At 43.1% G+C, this 20,992-nt stretch overlaps 1 protein-coding gene across 6 annotated transcripts; it reads left to right on the plus strand.

Annotated features, from left to right (window-relative positions):
- Positions 1-258: 258 nt before the first annotated feature.
- LOC129863395 (MAP7 domain-containing protein 2-like) lies at positions 259-19,596 on the plus strand. Of its 6 annotated transcripts, none has more exons than XM_055935351.1 (17): positions 259-731; positions 3,705-3,812; positions 4,480-4,590; positions 4,812-4,889; positions 5,338-5,501; positions 7,221-7,320; positions 8,587-8,667; positions 12,809-12,930; positions 13,073-13,188; positions 13,274-13,725; positions 13,843-13,993; positions 14,142-14,322; positions 14,466-14,570; positions 14,700-14,759; positions 15,093-15,144; positions 16,909-17,572; positions 17,966-19,596. In XM_055935351.1, exons 1-17 carry the CDS (start codon positions 689-691, stop codon positions 18,222-18,224), a joined length of 2,847 nt encoding a protein of 948 aa, XP_055791326.1. In that variant the 5' UTR covers positions 259-688; the 3' UTR covers positions 18,225-19,596. The 6 variants fall into 6 exon arrangements, with proteins under 6 accessions (XP_055791326.1, XP_055791327.1, XP_055791328.1 ...); XM_055935352.1 differs by having other exon boundaries at positions 15,096-15,144; XM_055935353.1 differs by having other exon boundaries at positions 4,480-4,581.
- Positions 19,597-20,992: the final 1,396 nt, after the last annotated feature.

Here is a 20,992-nt window from a genome sequence, read left to right on the forward strand (position 1 = left end):
TAGCCTATTTGAAGAAAGCATATTAATAATGAAATTAAGACATCAATTTCCAAATTCATATTGGGCTTTTTTAAGAAAGGTATAATTTCACCCCAAATATAGCCCAATGGAAAATAAAAAGCACGAAACAACTGTCTGTCCCACTCCCATTATGTATCCAATTATTTGATGGCAACGTATAATGCAATTCAATAATTCGTTTTTAGCCTACTTCATGCATTTGATTAGGCTACAGTTTGTCCTTCCATCAATGATGTAATGCAGAGCCGGCAGGCGAGGTACTGACGCGCTGTCGAATATTCGCACATCTCTATCCAGCTCTACTCCCTGAACTGGAGCGCATCATTTTCTCCCCTCCTTCCCAACAGTTATCCAAGGATACCTAGCCACGATCACTTTTGACCTTCAAACTAGTCCACTAAACAGAAGCCTATTGCCTCATTCAATAACTGCATTCATCCGAATATCCTACTGCTCTCCTGATCGCCTGTGCACCGTTCCGGGGGAGCGCACATATTGCAGGCAGTGGGAAACAGATACATCCCTCGATAGCGCAGCATATGTTCTCATGCGCCTGAAGGTAGAAGCTGGCGATGCGGTTTCCCTCGGCTTGATTTGGAGCCTTTTGCTGCGGGGTGTTTGACATTGCACCCATACATTTGGGGGTGGTCCGCTAGTGACTACGACGATGGCGGAGAAGGCAGTCAATACAGCGTCCAGCGCCTTGACAGGTAAGCTAGGTAAAACGTTAACGGTCTATTGTTTCAATATCCAATGTTTCTCTCCACGGTAGCCTATTTTGTAAAGGGTTCTATAACATTGGCATAGGGCTACGCGCATGAATCACTGTATCCCCAAACTGCATTTCATTGTAGTCTTCAGTCATTCCTAATATAGCCTAAATAGCCTATGCTAAATATCGTTGACTGTATTGAAGGTCAGCTGCCTAAACAATTAATAATTGTTACATCAAAAGGACAACTTGCACCTTTGTTGATTGCCAAATTGATTGGCTCTGTGCCAGAGTGGTCATGCCAATAGGGGGCACATGGGCACATGCCCCCTCAGATTTGTCCTGTTTAAAAATTGTATTCTAATTTTAGATGTTTTATTTTTATTTTTGTGTTGTTTCTCTGTAATACTACTAGCCGCCTAGTAATTTTATGTAGTTGGTGTTATTTAGCCCAGATAGGTTCCCAGTCTCCCAACCTCACAACTAGCTACTAATAAGCCATTTCAGGCTATCAATCAAGTTAGAGTAGCTAGTTTGTCTAACTACACTACATTACCAAAAGTATGTGGACAGATGCTCGTCGAATATCTCATTCCAAAATCATGGGCATTAATATGGAGTTGGTCCCCCCTTTGCAGCTATAACAGCCTCCACTCTTCTGGGAAGGCTTTCCACTACATGTTGGAACATTGCTGCGGGGACTTGCTTCCATTCAGCCACAAGAGCATTAGTGAGGTCGGGCACTGATGTTGGCTGATTACGCCTGGCTCACAGTTGGAGGTCCAATTCATCACAAAGGTGTTTGATAGGGTTGAGTTCAGGGCTCTATGCAGGCCAGTCAAGTTCTTCCACACCGATCTTGAACAAACCATTTCTGTATGGACTTTGCTTTGTGCACGTGAGCATTGTCATGCTGAAACAGGAAAGGGCCTTCCCCAAACTGTTTCCACAAAGTTGGAAGCACATAATCGTCTAGAATGTCATTGTATGCTGTAGCATTAAGATTTATTTTCACTGGAACTAAGGGGCCTAGCCCAAACCATAATTCCTCTTCCAACAAACTTTACAGTTGGCACTATGCATTCGGGCAGGTAGCGTTCTCCCGGCATCCGCCAAACCAAGATTAGTCCGTCGGACTGCCAGTTGGTGAAGCATAATTCATCACTCCGGAGAATATTTCCTCTGCTCCAGAGTCCAATGGTGGCGAGATTTACATCCCTCCAACCGACTCTTGGCATTGCGCTTGGGGATCTTAGGTTGTGTGCGGCTGCTCGGCCATGGAAACCCATTGCATGAAGCCCCAGACGAACAGTTCTTGTGCTGATGTTGCTTCCAGAGGCAGTTTGGAACTCGATAGTGAGTGTTTACGCGCTGCAGTACTCGGCGGTCCCGTTCTTTGAGCTTGTGTAGCCTATCACTTTGCGGCTGAGCCGTTGTTGTTTCCACTTCACATTAATTAGCAGGGCAGAAATTTGACAAACTGACTTGTTGGAAAGATGGCATCCTATGACAGTGACACGTTGAAAGTCACAGCTCTTCACTAAGGCCAATCTACTGCCAATGTTTGTCTATGGAGATTGCATGGCTGTGTGCTTTATTTTATACACCGGTCATTAGTGGGTGTGGCTGAAATAGCCGAATAGCCGTAGACTTTAGAAAATCAAGCAATTACTAAATTCCCCGAATAAGACCCACATTCCTTTCAATCCTTTACCCAGACTCCCGAGTGGCTCAGTGGTCTTAGGCACTGCATCGCAGTGCTAGAGGTGTCACTACAGACCCGGGTGCGATCCCAGGCTTTATCACAACCGGCCGTGATTGGGAGACCCATAGGGCGACGCACAATTGTCCCAGCGTCGTCCGGGTTTGGCTGGGGGGGCTTTACAAGTAGGCCTTCATTGTAAATCAAGGTTGAATAAAGTCAAATAAAACCATTTTAGCAGAGATGCAGATAAGCATATTTATTTTGAAAAAATAACCACCAGTCAGGATGACACAGACAGCTCAAAAGGTATGCTTAGATATGCAGAAATATATAAATATATTTTTACATAGGATTAAACATGGCTCTAGATTGCAGGAAAAAGCTGTTTCAGCTGTTTGAAACATTTACAATTCACCAACCAACCTGTGCATGACGCCACATATTATATTGTTGGGTCAATTTTAACCGTTACCTAGATTTTGGTGTCCAAGGTAATTGTTTTCAGTTACTGGTACAAATGTCATCAGAAAGGTATGATTTGTGCTCAAATAACCCAGTCAGATGTAACCTGATCTGTGTTAGCTAAGGAACGCTCAACTACGTTCTCCGGGGAGTTAAGCGTTCCTTAGCTAGATCTGAGTATGTCCAATCAAAATTGCCCTGTAGCCTAGAATTTAGGGCTGATCAAAGGCATATAGCTGCATCTGGTTTTGAGGCCTTATTTAGTTTTCATAGGGTAGACATGTATTTAAAAATCAAATCAAATCAGGGACTTGAAACATATGGTTTCTCACCAGAACACAGACCATTTATCAATAGTTAAAGACAGACCTGGCCAGTGAAAAGGTATTCTTGTTAGTTGCCTACCTATAAGGCCTATCCTGGCAGACACCGATTTAAATTTATAGCCTATACTCTAAAAGCATGATATGGACAGTCTCAATCGAAAGTGCTTTTTAATTTATAGGCTTACTTACACTGGGTCTGTGAAAGCACCCCTCAGTACCTAGGCTAATTCCTAGTTTCCCAAAAGTCAGTTCTTTCATTATAGGCCGTGTACAACCCAATGTTGTGATTTGATAGGTTTTTCCTTGACTGGGAGCTATACTAGATTTTGGTGAGTGATGCATAAGTAACAGAGACAGATTATGGCTGTTGTTTTTAATCTAGTCCAGAATAAATCAATGGCCTGGCTGCTATTTGTCCTTGACTGACCTACAATAGCTATTCAGACTTTTCGCTTGACTCATATGTTCCCTTCTCCAGCCGAAGGATTGACTCCACCGTCAGTTGCGGCGAAGAGACCCCAAAGCAACAGCCATGGCTCCCCAGCCCGTGTTGTACTTCATCCAGGGAGCCCAGCTGTGAAAAACAGTAAACTGCTCCAACTGATGGCTCACACTCTTAATCTTAACATTTAAAAATATTTATTGGGTGCTTATTGGGTACTTGTCTGAATTGAAAAGGTGCATTACAGAAATACTTGAATAATAATTTTATTTGGCCTTACTGCTATTAGCCCATACAAACACATTGAATAACAGATTCAATACATGGAACAACAGATAGTCCCACCCAAAAATCTAAAGGAAGTTTGTTCTGAAGTGTCTGTCTTATATCTGGGAGATATCAGGAAACAGTCAAATAAAAATGTATTTAAGTGTTTTTGGCACAAAACAGTCTCCATATACAGTATACTGTACTTTATTTTTTAACTGGTACCAGGGTACCTTCAGACGAGTCTTGTGAGTCCTGTGGGTGTCCTAGAGCAAAACACCCTACATGTTGTATTAGTGTGTAGCCCACTGGCAGATGAACTGTACTGACTTCAGACGAGTCCCATGATGCTTGTGGGGGTCGTAGAGCATGACCACTCTGGTATGACCACTCTTTCCATAGAGTGGTCATAGTTTGTAGGTCAAACCATTCGAACCCTACAGATGACACATCCAGTGCATCCAATCATGTGGTTTTAGTGCTATGTATAGCACTGCTTTCCTCTGCTGATAAACTGTGGGGACTGTTGTCTCTCCCATATCAGACGAGGTGCTGAGCCCAGCCTTGGTCATAGAGAAGAAGCCCCAGCTCAATGGGCTCCCCTCCCCTTTACGTCTGCCAGGCAACAACACTAACAATCATGCAGGTAAACAGTGTAAGTCACACTCTCACCCCCACTGTGGCTGTTAGCTCCCCTACAGAATCTTTCCCTTTTTCTAGAAATGAAAGCTGCTTCATATCTTCAAGTGTCCTCTCTATAAACACATCTCTCCATCACTATCTCTTTGAACGTCTCTCCTCGCTCTGTTTCTGTCTAGCTTGTCTGTTTCTGTTTTTTAATCCCATTTCATATCACTTTATATCTCATTCCCTCAGATGTGGAAGGCTATCTGAGGACAGATGACAGGATGCGTTTAGCCAAAGAGAGACGTGAGGAAAGAGATAAAGGTTTAGGTAAGTGATGTTCCTGTCAGTATTTAGACTTATGGAAATCATATTTTATTGAAGCCAATAATTGTATTATAGCAGATTAGCAGAGATGTTGTATAATTTATTATAGCAGATTAGCAGAAATGTTGTATCATTTATTATAGCAGATTAGCAGAAATGTTCTATAATTTATTATAGTAGATTAGCAGAAATGTTCTATAATTTATTATAGCAGATTAGCAGAAATGTTCTATAATTTATTACAGCAGATTAGCAGAAATGTTGTATAATTTATTATAGCAGATTAGCAGAAATGTTGTATAATTTATTACAGCAGACTAGCAGAAGTGTTCTATAATTTTGCCCCATAAACGTCCAACCAGTAGTGAGGTTCAGGAACAAAGATTGTTGTTGGTTTTTAAAGTGGTGTTGGAGAGGGTGGTAATCTGGGTGTGTTGGTTGGTGTTTCCAGCGGTACGAGAGCAGGCGATCATGGAGAAGGAGCGGCGGGCTCAGCTGCAGTATGAGCGTACCGTGGAGGAGCGCTGGAGGAAGCTGGAGGAACAGAGACAGAAGGAGGAGCTCCGCAGAGCTGCTGTGGATGAGAAGAGGAGACAGAGGCTGGAGGAGGAAAAGGTCAGACTCACCACTTAGCCACTACATCTTCCAGTGCATGATGTAGTTCCCTCTGTGCTCACACTCACACACAGCTCTTTCAGCTTCAGTTCAGTTTCAGTTCCATATTTGTGTGTTTATTACTTAGTTTGTATGCTCTGTTTTAGATTCTATGTGTGTGTGTGGCATATGCAACAACAGCCCCAACAGCCAGATGTTGACATCCTTCTGTGGCGACGTTGTTTTGGGTTTTGGAGAGAGAGATAAGCAGGGACATAATGTATGCTCTTTAATTCACTCAAACCCTGTAGTTCATTAATCACAGTACTTAATGTCATCTCCCAATCAAATATTGGATAGACCTCTGCTCTGTTAGGTAATGGGGATTTTCACCCACCCCCTCTTGTCTATCCCACCCTGCATACCAGTCAACACTGGCTTCTGGGAAGCTGATGCCATTGGTATTGATCTCTATGTAAATCTCAGTGACCTCATCAGCCTAATCAATGAATGTCTCTGCCATTCCATTTGTTTAATCTGATCCTAATCCTGCTTTCTCATTGCTCTCAATTTGTCAATGCTTCCCAAAATATCTGCTCAGCCACGATGACATTGGCAGCTTTGTCTTTTTAAACCATGTCACACACTGCCACTTTCCGAAGACGAGTCCATTTATTTTAGGGATTTGTAGCCTACATTGATTCCACCATTTAGCCTTTAAACCTAGCATAAACATGTATGTTATAGAGAATTAAGTTTGTCTAAGTGGAGTGAAATAACATGAATTATAATTTGTTTGCTCTCTTGATATCTTTATAAAAGTAGTAATATTCATAAGATCATGCATTTTTGAGACAGATGATACAGCATTTACCTTGGTCATCAATCTCACCCGGGATCGATTGTGTGTGTGTGTGTGTGTGTGTGTGTGGTGTATGGTGTGTGTTCCTATTGGATGGATTATATCCTCTGGATGATGTCATTTTAGACCAATAGAAATGCAGGAGGAGCCCATGTGGTGTGGCTAATGCCGGATTTGCTTTTCTGTGTTACTAAGATTCTTCAGTTTCTTTTCACCCTTTATTGAATCTTTGCAGTGTCAGTCTCATTCAAATATTTGCTATTGTGCTGGCTTCATCTGTGTGTGTAGTTCATATTGTCGGTGCATGTCCATGTATTTTTCTGTGTTAGATAGGAAGAAATGAAAAAGAAGAGTAGGGATATATAGGATGAAAAGATGGAACAATTGTAAATGGAGAAATGTTGGCAATGGTTGATCACCCACCAGATGGCTTTGTCTCCTGCTCTGTTGGGCTGTGTACCATGGCAACACTGTGGGTGGGGAAGGGTTAACTGTCTTGGATGAAAGATGATTTACTGGGGAAAATCTGAGTAGAACAGGAGGCTAGAAGAGAGAGGGGGGGTATAGGATAAAGGAAGAAGGGAGCCCAGTCTCCAACCTGTGTCAATAATGTTGCATGCTGGGAGATTGACTGTGTGAGTGTCTTTGTGTCAACATGTGTATGTGATTGGAGGGGTGGAGTCCCCAGGCAGCTGTGGTCTCTTTCTATCTGCCTTATGAGGTAACGTGAGATTGTGCTGTGCTGTGAGACTGTACTGTGCTGTGTAAGAGGAGAGGTGGTGGTTATGGAGTGACCAGCCTGGTCCTCGTGGGAGGTCCAGGGGAGCAGCTCAGTGACAGAGTCCCTTGTCTTCCCGGTCTTGGAACGGAACAACCAGGAGCGACTGGACGCTCTGATGAAACGCTCCCTGGAACGCAGCCTGCAGCTAGAGCAGAGGCCCAAACGCTGGACATGGGGCGGAGCTGGAGGACCACAGGGTGAGTCCACAACAGGGAGATGGAGAGGAGTACAATGAGGTGTGAATGATGAATCAGTGACTGGAAGGAGAAATGGTGAGAGGGAGGGACCGCACTAAATGTTCTAGGCTAATTCGATTTGGCATGTTGTTTTGTGGCTTCTAAAGTTATATGATACACATTTGGAGTTCTCCTCTCTACCAGATACAAGCACACAAGCAGTCCATCAGATAAACTAGCACACAAGCAGTCCATCAGATAAACTGGCACACAAGCAGTGCTTCGGATAAACTAGCACACAAGCAGTCCATCGGATAAACTAGCACACAAGCAGTCCATCGGATAAACTAGCACACAAGCAGTCCATCGGATAAACTAGCACACAAGCAGTCCATCGGATAAACTAGCACACAAGCAGTCCATCGGATAAACTAGCACACAAGCAGTCCATCGGATAAACTAGCACACAAGCAGTCCATCGGATAAACTAGCACACAAGCAGTCCATCGTATAAACTAGCACACAAGCAGTTCATCGGATAAACTAGCACACAAGCAGTCCATCGGATAAACTAGCACACAAGCAGTCCATCGGATAAACTAGCACACAAGCAGTCCATCAGATAAACTAGCACACAAGCAGTCCATCGGATAAACTGGCACACGATAGGTGTTGTTCTGGAAGCTGCTAGTAGCTTATGACTCTCCTCCACCCTTCTAGACTCAAGGTCAGACTGTGATGTCTCTGTGCCTGCCTGTCCCAGACCTGTCGTAAACTGTGGAAATAGTAATCAGTCCAGTCAACCCTGAGGGGAGCAAAGCAGACAGTTTTAGAATTGACAGCATACTTGCTGCTGTTTTAGGGCATTATTGAGGGCTTCTATCCTGAGTCAGCTATTGATGATTTCATTTCGATGGGGCACTGCGAGTTTGGTGTTCTTTGTGGATTATGATGGAGGACTGAGATACAGAAACATAATGTTCAAAACGTAGATGCTGATGTTTATTACACTGTTTTCTGAATGTGTTTGTACATGTGATTTGGATTGGGTCATAGAGGGATACATGTATATGGAGGATAAAGGTGTGTATGTGAGAGAGAGTCTTTCTCCCTGGCCTGCTCATTGCCTCCAACCTTGCTGCATGGGTTTACCTCCCCAGACAGTTGTCTACCGGAGCACCCTGCTGGGTGCACAGGTATGTCAGGGGGTCATCAGGTAAAGCCATGAGTGACAGCTCTGGTCATAACGCTGTGCTCTCTCTGCTCTGCTCCGCCCGCTGCCTATAGGTGACTGTGAGAATGCCCCTCTCCCCGCCTCCACCTTTCCCCATGAACTCGCCGCCCCCTTTCCTGCTGCCAGCGAATCCGGTAATGTTATGAACCCCTCCCGTTCGGTCCACCAATCCCCTGTCCCCCATCCTGCTCTCCACCCCACAGTGACCACTGCTCTCATTGGCTGTTTGGTTCGAGGGAAATGTCATGCCGACTCAAAGGTTTTATGTATATTTCCCAGAATGCATGTGCAACAGCTCAATCAGAAAGTGTATCTGGAAGCATGAGGATGTGTGGGAGGAGTTGTGTGCCTGGAACAATTACTAATGTACAAGTGTACATTGATGTTGTATAATTGCTGCTTTTATCAATATATTTTTTTACGTGTGTATGTGTGAGGGTATGTGTAGGTGTTGGTGCTCAGCTTGGGTATTTTGATATCTTAGTTGTCTTTTGGCACTTGCAAGTCGATCCGGCTCGAGCAAAAGAGACAGCAATGGATAACAATAGAGATGTAGGGTTTAAGGATACACAGAGAAGAAAGTAAACAAGAGATCCATTAGGAAAGGACAGGCATTAGGGCCACGGCACATGTACATCACTTCACTTCCTCCTTTTCATTGTTTGAAACCTCCTTGTCGCTCCTCATTGAAAGCATATGTCACTCAGTCACAACACGTTGGTTGAGGTTTGACATTCGCAATGTTTCTTTCGGCATTTTACCAATCTGTAATATCACCCATTGAAATACTCAGTGTTGTATAGAGCCCATCCTATCCCCATGAGTATTTGGAAAACATAAACCAATAATAATGAAGTGACGAGCAGTATTTGCCATTCAACATGCACAGGAACAGGTAGTCCACCAGTTTTACATACAAGTACTACTAATACTCCTTCTACTACTATCACCACTAATATTACTACTACTACTACTATCATCACTAGTACTACTACTATCACCACAAGTACTACTACTACTACTACCACCACTAGTACTACTACTATCACCACTAGTACTACTACTACTTCTCCTTCTACAACTATCACCACTAGTACTACTACTACTACTACTACTACGACTGCTACTACTACTATCACCACTAGTACTACTACTACTACTACCACCACTAGTACTACTACTATCACCACTAGTACTACTACTACTTCTCCTTCTACAACTATCACCACTAGTACTACTTCTACTACTACTATCACCACTAGTACTACTTCTTCTACTACTATCACTACTACTACTAGTACTACTACTACTATCACCACTACTACTTCTCCTTCTACTACGATCACCACTAGTACTACTACTAGCCCCACTAGTACTAGTACTACTACTACTACTATCACCACTAGTACTACTACTAGTACTTCTCCTTCTACTACTATCACCACTAGTAATACTACTACTACTCCTTCTACTACTATCACCACTACTACTTCTCCTTCTACTACGATCCCCACTAGTACTACTACTACTACTACTACTATCACCACTAGTATCACTACTACTACTACTACTATCACCACTACTACTTCTCCTTCTACTACTACTATCACCACTAGTACTTCTCCTACTACTATCACCACTAGTAGTACTACTACTACTACTACTACTACTACTACTACTACTATCATCACTAGTACTACTACTATTCCCTCTAGTACTACTCCTTCTACTACTATCCCCACTAGTACTACTCCTTCTACTACTATCCCCACTAGTACTACTCCTTCTTCTACTACTATCCCCACTAGTACTACTCCTTCTACTACTATCCCCACTAGTACAACTCCTTCTACTACTATCCCCACTAGTACTACTCCTTCTACTACTATCACCACTACGTCTACTACTATTACTGATACTATCATTACTACTACTACTGCCACCACTAGTACTACTACTATTACTGCTACTATCACCACTCATACTACTACTACTGCTTCTTACACCACTAGTACTACTACTAGTCCTTCTACTACTACTATCACCATTACTACTACTCCTTCTACTGCTATCACCACTAATACTACTCCTTCTACTGCTATCACCACTAGTACTGCTACTATTACTGCTACCACTGCTACTATCACTGCTAGTACTACTACAACTGCTTATTTCACCATTAGTACTACTACTACTTCTATCACCATTACTACTACTCTTTCTACTACTATCACCACTAATACTACTCCATCTACTACTATCACCACTAGTACTACTACTATCACCACTATTACTACTATTACTTCTACTACTGCTTCTTTCACCACTATTACTACTACAATTACTGCTACTATCACCACTAGTACTACTACTATCACCACTAGTACTACTCCTTCTACTACTATCACCACTAATACTACTCATTCTACTACTATCACCACTCATACTACTACTACTGCTTCTTACACCACTAGTACTACTACTAGTCCTTCTACTACTACTATCACCATTACTACTACTCCTTCTACTGCTATCACCACTAATACTACCCCTTCTACTGCTATCACCACTAGTACTGCTACTATTACTGCTACCACTGCTACTATCACTGCTAGTACTACTACAACTGCTTATTTCACCACTAGTACTACTACTACTTCTATCACCATTACTACTACTCTTTGTACTACTATCACCACTAATACTACTCCATCTACTACTATCACCACTAGTACTACTACTATCACCACTATTACTACTATTACTTCTACTACTGCTTCTTTCACCACTATTACTACTACAATTACTGCTACTATCACCACTAGTACTACTACTATCACCACTAGTACTACTACTATCACCACTAGTACTACTCCTTCTACTACTATCACCACTATTACTACCACTATCACCACTATTACTGCTACTATTACTGCTACTGCTGCTGCTATCACCACTACTAGTACTATTATACTACTACTATCAATGCTACTACTACTACCCTAAACACTATGACTTCGGCAACTGCTACTCTCACCCTCACTGCTAATAGCTACTTCTGTCGGTGTCATCACAAATGACAATGAGATATTTTTGAGGCAGACCCATACATCTTTTCCATTCTCCGGGTGTACAGTACTCACTAGTCTAGAACAAGCATTCTTAGCCCCGTTCCTCTTCTCCTTCTGCTTCTAGCACCTTAATTTCTCCGTCTCATGTCCCTCATGGCGTTTTGTTTTGTTCGTCATCCTCATCTCCGTCCCCTCCTGCCAACTCCTCCATTGACCCCTGACCCCTCCATCAGCCCAGCGCTGTCACCTGAACTCTGTGGAGAGCCTGATGGTCCACCGCCTTCTTACCCACACTCACTCCTCTATGGTCCAGTGCCACAGTGCAGCAGACCTCCATCTGCCCTGCCACCGATGCACAGGTAGCAGCTAGACAAAATATCTGGACCGACAAGTTTTTGCACATAGACAGTATATGTTTCCAGACAGGTAACACACCGGTGACATCGTGCAGCATTAGTGATGTAGAAACTAGGGACTGCATGGCAGCATTTCTACTTCTGCCGATAGACATGCCATTTTATCTACTTTATTTATGTCTAGGTCTGGCTTTTGTGAATGTATGTGTCTGAGGGTATAGATGTGTTTTAAATGTGTGTATTCAGTATGTGTGTAACAGCTGTCTACTGTGTTTGTGTGTATGTTTTGGAGTGACAAGGAGAAAAAATACCTACACGCTAAGATGCTTCACAAAAGTGTTGCTTAACATTGCATGCCTTACATAATGTACTGTGATGTAGTGGTAAACAAAATAGGTGGATAAACACAGTACTTTCAATAAATTTTTCTGTAACGCTCGTGTGAAATAAAAAAGGTGAGTAAAGGGTGTTTACCCTCCACTACACCACTGTAAATATGGCAGTAGTAATGTTGCTTCAGCATAAACTTTTTTTTGCAATCAAAAGTGTGTGGGTGTTTTTCTTTTCTTTTCTAAATGCCAAATTATATAGTATTCGTGATGTATTTGGGGGGATTGTGCAAACATCACTCTAACTTGCGACAGATGACCATGTGAAAAGACAAAATAATTTGTATGTTTCATTACAAAAATTGATAGTATAGTTAGTTTCCTCCATACCTATACTGTGGATATTGATCGGAAAATATGGAATTACCATCATTGTATCTCCTCTGACCACAATACATCTTAACTTGATAATAATTTTATCCTTTGACCTCTGAGTGTCAGATGTCTGTCGTTGTGCAGCTCCCTGCAGCCCCCACAGGTCACCCTATCGGGGCTCGCCAAGCCGGGCTAATCGACGGAGGCTCCAGGGCTCTCCAGAGGAGTCAGCAGGGGGGTCTATCTCCACCCCTCAAACCCCCAAGGTCAGACTTGTTTTACCTACCCACTTTGTTGTGGAATAGACAGAAACCAGTGAAGAGTTGGCAGGGCCATGTTGGCAGGGCCATGTTGGCAGGATTACATACACATGCACACACACTGACATTCTCTCTGGTGTGTTTTCAGAAGGAGAGGTTGCGCAGAGAGAGAAGGACTGGCTCCCCGGCGACAGGCTCCCCTGTGAGAAGAGCAGAATCCCCAGCCATGTTCACCAGACGCTCAGCCTCCCCCGCCACCCCCAAGTAAGACTCACTGTCCTGCTGCTGAATCCATGTGGTCGGTCCTAGTTATTGTGACAGAGGGTGATGATGTCTTTCTTGTTGCTAGGTTGCTGAGCTGTACCCAGTCTCCCTGCACTGTGCGCCAGTACCACTCTTCTCCCATCAGGTACAGACCCACCACCCCGGTTACCAACGGCAACAAGAAGGAGGACGGACAAGTTGAAGAAGCCAAAGGGCACAACAACATCAGTGACAGAAATGTCTCCAAGCCAGAGACCCCTGTGAAAAAGATGTCTGATATTCAGAGCCCTGAGAAGTCTTCTCATGCCTACACCGCTGAAAAAAAACTGTCCAACACTGAGACCCCAGAAAAGAGATTCCCAAAAACTGAGACACCCAGTAATAACTTAAAAGGTGAGATTTCTGAAAAGAAGGACAACCCTGATAAGAAGAGTCCTATGGCTGAGACTGCTGATAGGAAAGCATCCAAAATAGACACTCCAGACAAGAAGATGCCAAAGTCCACTTGCAGCGACCTGAATGCAGATAAGAGCACAGGTGAAACTCTTTACCAATCGTTTCCTGTATATCAATATTTATGTACATCTATCAATGCATTGTCACAAGGGCACGAGTTTCAATGCACACTGATTTGGGCCTTTATCTTTGTGACAGAGCCATCGTCAGTGACGCCAACAGGAAAAGGAATTGCTGGAACGACAAGCGCAGAGGAAGCATCTAGACTGCTAGCGGAGCGTAGGCGTCTGGCCAGGGTGCAGAAGGAACTGGAGGAGAAACAACATCGTGAGCAGGAGGAGGATGAGCGGTAAGGAGACTGTTTGTCTCAGTGGTTAGTGTCACCATGCGTCTCTTTGTTTGTCAGTACATGACGGACAGATGGTGTGTCTGCATGTCTGTGGATGTGACTGATAGCATATACTGCAAGTCATCATGTCTGTCTCTGTGTCACTCAGTCTGAAGGCGGAGCAGCTGAGGAGGAGACAGGCAGAGGAGCGGGCACGGCAGGAGGAGGAGGCTCGACGGGCTGAGGAGGAGAGGAGCAGACAGGAGGATCTCCGTAGGACGAGAGAGGAAGAGGAGAAACTGCAGAGGGAGGGCCGGGATAAGGAGCTACAGGTCCAGATGGACAGAGAGGTCGGGGGGGGTCACTATGTTGTGACTGTCTGTATGGTGATATGCAGAAAGTCTACTCTGGTGCATGCTTAACATGGGTTGTTTGCACAGTACACTGTACTGTTCCACTTCCAAGCATAAATCCTCTATCTTCATCAATACAGAAGGAGGAGGCCGAGTTACAGGCACAGAAGGATGCGGAGCATCAGCGTCAGGAGAGAGAGATACTGAAGCTACAACAAGAAGAGGAGAGACATCTGCGGAAGAAGGTTTTTATGACTCAGAACTCAATGCTTATGACTGAATAAATCAGCCTCTGAAACCCAGTCTGCACCGCTCAATACACGTCATCAAAGTCTGTACCAATCCTTAATCAAATGTTGATGCAATCCCCACAGAGAATTGAGGAGATAATGAAGAGAACCAGGAAGAGTGATGAGAACCAGGCTGAGATGAAGGTACTGTAGATGTGCCTGCCGTTCTCATAGCTCTGCACGGCTTCAAGGAAGGGACCTGCTGACTGCTGTATTATCCATGTGATGTTGTGTGATCTTGTAAGGTATTGCAAACTAACATAGTATGTGCTTTGCGCTTGTAACCCCCCCCCCCCAAGAGCTTTTGTTTTTATATCTATGTTGTGATCATTATCAGGATTAAATTGTATCATTGTTGATACATTGGTTTATGTGTCCTGATTACTACAGGTCTTAATCACACAATATTGTACATCATTTTGTTCTTATTTGCTGTGGAATAATAAATGTTCCCTCCATCTTTGTTCCATATTGAAGCAGAATGAGGAAGGGCAGGTGGATACTCTGCCTCAGCCTGTCTCACCACCAGGTAGGTGATCCATTCCACTCACCCACTGATACTCTGCCTGCCCGAGCAGGAAAGACCCCCTATGAATGTATAAATGCTTACTAAAGCATGTTGTATAGGAGTCCCACCCAGTGGGTGCAGTGGGTAGTCTGGGCATGGTGGGTGAGAGACCCCAGTACTTTTCCATCAACATAGGAGACTCCTGCATGGCTGTAATTTAGCAGTGTTTTTCCAATACCTGCCCTCAGGAGAGGATTGGATTCGCTCTGCATCCTAGATTATGTTCAAGGTCTTTGGCTATTTATAACTCCTCTGTTCCTGCCACAAAGCAGCCCTCAGCATGTAACTTCATCCGTACTATTTTTCACTAGAAAGGTTGAACATCAAATCAAATGTTATTTGTCACATGCGGCGAATACAACAGGTGAAACAACCTTACAGTGAAATGCTTACTTACAATCCCTTAACCAACAATGCAATTTTAAGAAAATACCCCCCAAAAAAGTAAGAGATAAGAAAAACAAATAATTAAGGAGCAGCCGTAAATTACAATAGCGGGGCTATATACAGGGGTACCGGTACAGAGTCAATGTGTCAATGTGCGGGGGCACCGGTGTCGAGGTAATTGAGATAATTATGTACATGCAGGTAGGTTGTTAAAGTGGCTATGCATAGATAATAACAGAGAGAAGCAGTAACGTGAGGGGGGGGGTGCAAATAGTCTGAGTAGCCATTTGATTAGCTGTTCAGGAGTCTTATGGCTTGGGGGTAGTAGCTGTTTAGAAGCCTCTTGGACCTAGACTTGGCACTCCGGTACCGCTTGCCGTGCGGTAGCAGAGAGAACAGTCTATGACTAGGGTGGCTGGAGTCTTTGACAAATTTTAGGGCCTTCCTCTGGTACCGCCTGATATAGAGGTCCTGGACGGCAGGAAGCTTGGCCCCGGTGATGTACTGGGCCGTACGCACTACCCTCCTGAGGGGGAATAGGTTTTGTCGTGCCCTCTTCACGACTGTCTTGGTGTGCTTGGACCATGTTAGTTTGTTGTTGATGTGGACGCCAAGGAACTTGAAGCTCTCAACCTGCTTCACTACAGCCCCGTCAATGAGAATGGAGGCATGCTCGGTCCTCCTTTTCCTGTAGTCCACAATCAACTCCTTTGTCTTGATCACGTTGAGGGGGAGGTTGTTGTCCTTGCACCACATGGTCAGGTCTCTGACCTCCTCCCTATAGGCTGTCTCATCGTTGTCGGTGATCAGGCCCACAACTGTTGAGTCATCAGCAAACTTAATGATGATGTTGGAGTTGTGCCTGGCCGTGCAGTCATGAGTGAACAGGGAGTACAGGAGGGGACTGAGCACGCACCCCTGAGGGTCCCCGTGTTGATGATCAGCGTGGCGGATGTGTTGTTACTTAATACATACAGTATTTAGAAAATGTAATGAAATTGAAGAGAAAGACCAATATGCATTTCTTGTTCTATTTGATTAGCTGATGTAGAACAGAGGGCAGTAGCAAATCTGCCTGTCTACTTGATCTTGGAAACCCCTCTGGCTCACAAAGGTAGTCATGTATGATATGTTGCCACAGTGGTGCATATATGTTAAGGAATGGGACAATTTCAAGGGGTAATAGTGGCCAGGGATTTAACCAATTCTGACATGATTCTAGGGGAGGCATGGGATTTGTGTATATTTAGCATATTTTTAAGCCGTCTTTGGTCAGGTCTTGTGGTGCTCTTTCTCAGGGAATAGTCCTGTGCAATGTGATAATTTTGATCTCTACAGGTGTAATGCAAATGAACTCAAAGATGAAGATTGAAACTAATGCTCAGGTGAATGTGCAAGAAAACCCAAAGGTTGAGTCTCAGGTTAATGGACAGGTCACTATCCATGTCAACAAGCAGGACAGTGCCATGGTGAAGGGACAAGCCACCTACCAGGTAATCCCACTGAAGAATGATCTGCAAAAGGGACAGGACGCTAAACAAATAAATAAACAACAGACAGCCCAAGTGAATGGACAGGGTGCAGCCCAGGTTCTCAAGCAAGAGAGTGTCTTTGTGAAGGAACGGGTCGCTTCCAAAGTGAACCAGCAAGAGAGTGCACAGGTGAATGCAAAGACCATTGACCAAATTAATCGTCTGGATAATACAAAGAGACCCGATGCTCCCCAAGCGGGCAAACAGGAGAGTGTCCAACTGAATGTACAGGTGAAGAAACCGGAGGAAACCCAGGTGAGCAGCCAAGCCACTGCTCAGCTCAAAATCCAGAAGAGTACCCAAGTAAACGTGAAGTTGACCACACAGACAATCGGACAAGAGGTGCAGCCCAAGAAACCGTCCATGGCGTCCCTACCGGTGGGCCGACCCCCACCTCCACTCATCAACCTGGAGCCATTGGTTGTGAAAAGCAGCGGGGTGTATGACGAAGTGCAGTCCATGGAGGTCAGGTAAGCCATCAGAGCAAGGCCATGTCTATCTACAGGAATACATGATGATGTACGTATAACTGATTCAAACAATAAATGCAACTGATACTGGTTAGTATGAACATTTGCATATGTATTGCCCACCATACCAGCTACCTATGCGTGTTACCCTCAGGGCATATTAGGGATTTTGTATCAACAGAATCCTATTTTGAGCTTTTCCACAGCACTTCGTCATACCCTGAGGAATATTGATAATGAAAATGGCTTCACATTTAACACTTTGCATAATAAATTATTCACCTCATATCCGCCCTTGATTACTCAAGGGCAGCATGCTCCATAGTAGTATACCATCGAGGGAATAACCATTATGAAATTTACAAATTTGCTCCATCCCTTGTCCTCTCTCAGCCCAGTTTCCAAGGAGGAGCTCGTCTCCATCCCAGAGTACTCCCCAGTCAATGAGGTCCAGCACAACGGCATGAGTAATGCCCGAGCCCTGGAAGATCTGCTGGACCTGACGGGCCATGTGGCCTACCCCAAACTCTCCCCCATTGGAAGCCTAGGAGACTGCAACAAGAACCTGATTGAGGGGCTCTGTAGCCCCGGTGCCGATTCCAAGCTCATCCAATCTCATCCTCCACCCTCACACAAGTTCAACTACCAGTAGTCCGGTACATAAAAATTCATGTGAGGATGAGAATGTGAATTAGTGAGAATGAGAATTAGTTTTTGATCCTCCTTGTTGGTCTCCAACCTTGAATGTCCATTAACCTTCAACCTCCTACAATACATCTGTCTTTATAGCCTTGGACACGGAGCATAAGTGACAATAATATTCATAGATTTACTGTACTTGTCAGATAATACCTTGATGATAGTCATAGCTATCTGTGTCATGTCATGTATTGCATAGAGCCGTTGTTAGTGTCTGAAACGTGTGTGTGTGTCTGAAACGTGTGTGTGTGTATAGGACTGTCTCAATGAAACAAAGTGCCCATGAAGCAATTTACTTTTGACTATCTGTGATGATATATAGCAGTTAGCTAAGAAAGTTCAATCTAATTTAAAAACAAAAGCTCTTATTCTGTAGTTGAGTAGAAACACAGACTGGTGATTGCCTCTCTTCTCTTTAAATAATTGTTATAGTGAAAGACCCCACATACCCATGTAGAGAATCATATCAGTAAGTTGCCTTTGCTACTGCAGTATTGTTCCTCTTACGACAGAAGTATTGTTCCTTTAATGATTGAAAGATTAATGTTGGTCTGTATCCACCCACTGTAGTTTAGTATGTACTGATCTTTCAATTAGATTGTTCCACTGAAAAGTCCAGTTTTGTCTGGCTGTGGATGCCTCAGGCTAGCTTGTATCTCCCTGGACATAATTCACTCCCAAGGGACTCAAGCTTGTTGTCACAATGTATGTATCCAACCTGCTGTGCGATTGGGATTGTAGCATGTGTGCCATAATACTTGAACCCAGGTCAAACAGTAGGCCCTACTGCAACTCAAAAGTCAACATAAAGAAGCTGTACAGAAACATTCCTCAGTATAATCCAGATTGTCACTAACCCATGCATTGCAGGTTTTGTTCTCTCTTTCCTCCTCGATCAACAAAGTACGGAGCTGTGCCTGATCCCTCAAAAGTCTGAAACCAGTGAGCTGGTATCATTTGAATGTTAAATGGCTTGCAAGATGGAATCCAGTTGGCTGTGTTGTCAAAATTAAGTACTTTTGGTGTGTATATGCACAGATGTGAGTGGTCAGTCACTGGTTCCACTTTGACTGTATTGTGTTTTGAGAAATAATGCACCAAAAGATGGCAAGATTTTTACTTGAAGACTAAGCAACCAGGGATGTAGAAAATCAGTTTTAAAGAGAAAAAATGTTATTAACAGTTCAAACCTACTGTGTCTGTCGTATCTCTAACTAAAGCAGCATTGCAAGGAATAATAAAATGTGACTATTGTAGACATTGTGCATGGGTCATTAGCATGATATGATAAATATCAGTACTATTAATAAACCTTAAAACAATAATGTATTGTTGTATCTGAATGCCTACAGTAGGTCACAATGCCACTTAAAAATGTAACAATTTATATTTGATAAAAATCTGAATCTGAAATGTCAAAAACAAGACTAGCCAGTGTGTGCCCAGTGGGTAAATACCAATGCCTTAATGGTTTCATGTCCTGTACAATCATTTGATAATAACTAATGAAAAAATGTTGTACAAAGTCAGTGTACCAACCGAAACTTCATCCTACAATCAATTTTTCATCAATTGTTAGAAAACTGCCCGATGCCTCTACCAACTGTTTGACTTTTTCTTATCCTATTGGCTATAGCACTTTAGGTGTTGTGCTCTTCATTCCAATTATGAAAGTGGAACGGTTTAGCCATATACAATGCATTCGGAAAGTATTCAGACCCCTTGACTTTTTCTGCATTTTGTTACGTTACAGCACAGGTGTCAAACTCATTCCACGGAGGGCCGAGTGTCTGCGGGTTTTCGCTCCACCCTTGTACTTGATTGATGAATTAACATCACTAATTAGTTAGGAACTCCCCACACCTGGTTGTCTAGGGCTTTATTGAAAGGAAAGACCAAAAACCTGCAGACACAAGGCCCTCCGTGGAATGAGTTTGACACCCCTGCGTTACAGCCTTATTCTAAAATGTATGAAATTGTTTTTTCCCCCTCATCAATCTACACACAATACCCTATAATGACAAAGCAAAAACTGTTTTTTTTTACATTTTTGCAAATGTACACTACCTGTCAAAGGTTTTAGAACACCTACTCATTCAAGGGGTTTTCTTTATTTTTTACTATTTTATATATTGTAGAATAATAGTGAAGACATCAAAACTATGAAATAACACATATGGAATCATGTAGTAACCAAAACAGTGTGAAACATATCAAAATATATTTGAGATTTGAGATTCTTCAAATAGCCACCATTTGCCACACAATTTGCACACACTGGAATTATCTCAACCAGCTTCATGAGGTAATCACCTGGAATGCATTTTAATTAACAGGTCTGTCTTGTTAAAAGTTAATTTGTGGATTTCTTTCCTTCTTAAAACCGCTTAAGGATCTGCCCCCTTTTTTTTTTTTTTTTCGCATAAAATGACATACCCAAATCGAACTGCCTGTAGCTCAGGCATTGAAGCAAGGATATGCATATTCTTGATACCATTTGAAAGGAAACACTTTGACGTTTGTGGAAATGTGAAATGAATGTAGGAGAATATAACACATTGGATCTGGTAAAAGAAAATACAAAGAAAAAATCTACTGTTTCTCTGTATTTTTTTTGTACCATCTTTGAAATGCAAGATAAAGGCCTTAATGTATTATTCCAGCCCAGGCGCAATTTAGATTTTGTCCAATAGATGGCAGCAGTGTAGCTGCAAAGTTTTA

This window comes from Salvelinus fontinalis, chromosome 10, assembly GCF_029448725.1.
Source record: "Salvelinus fontinalis isolate EN_2023a chromosome 10, ASM2944872v1, whole genome shotgun sequence".
In the NCBI taxonomy this organism is placed as follows: Eukaryota; Metazoa; Chordata; class Actinopteri; order Salmoniformes; family Salmonidae; genus Salvelinus; species Salvelinus fontinalis.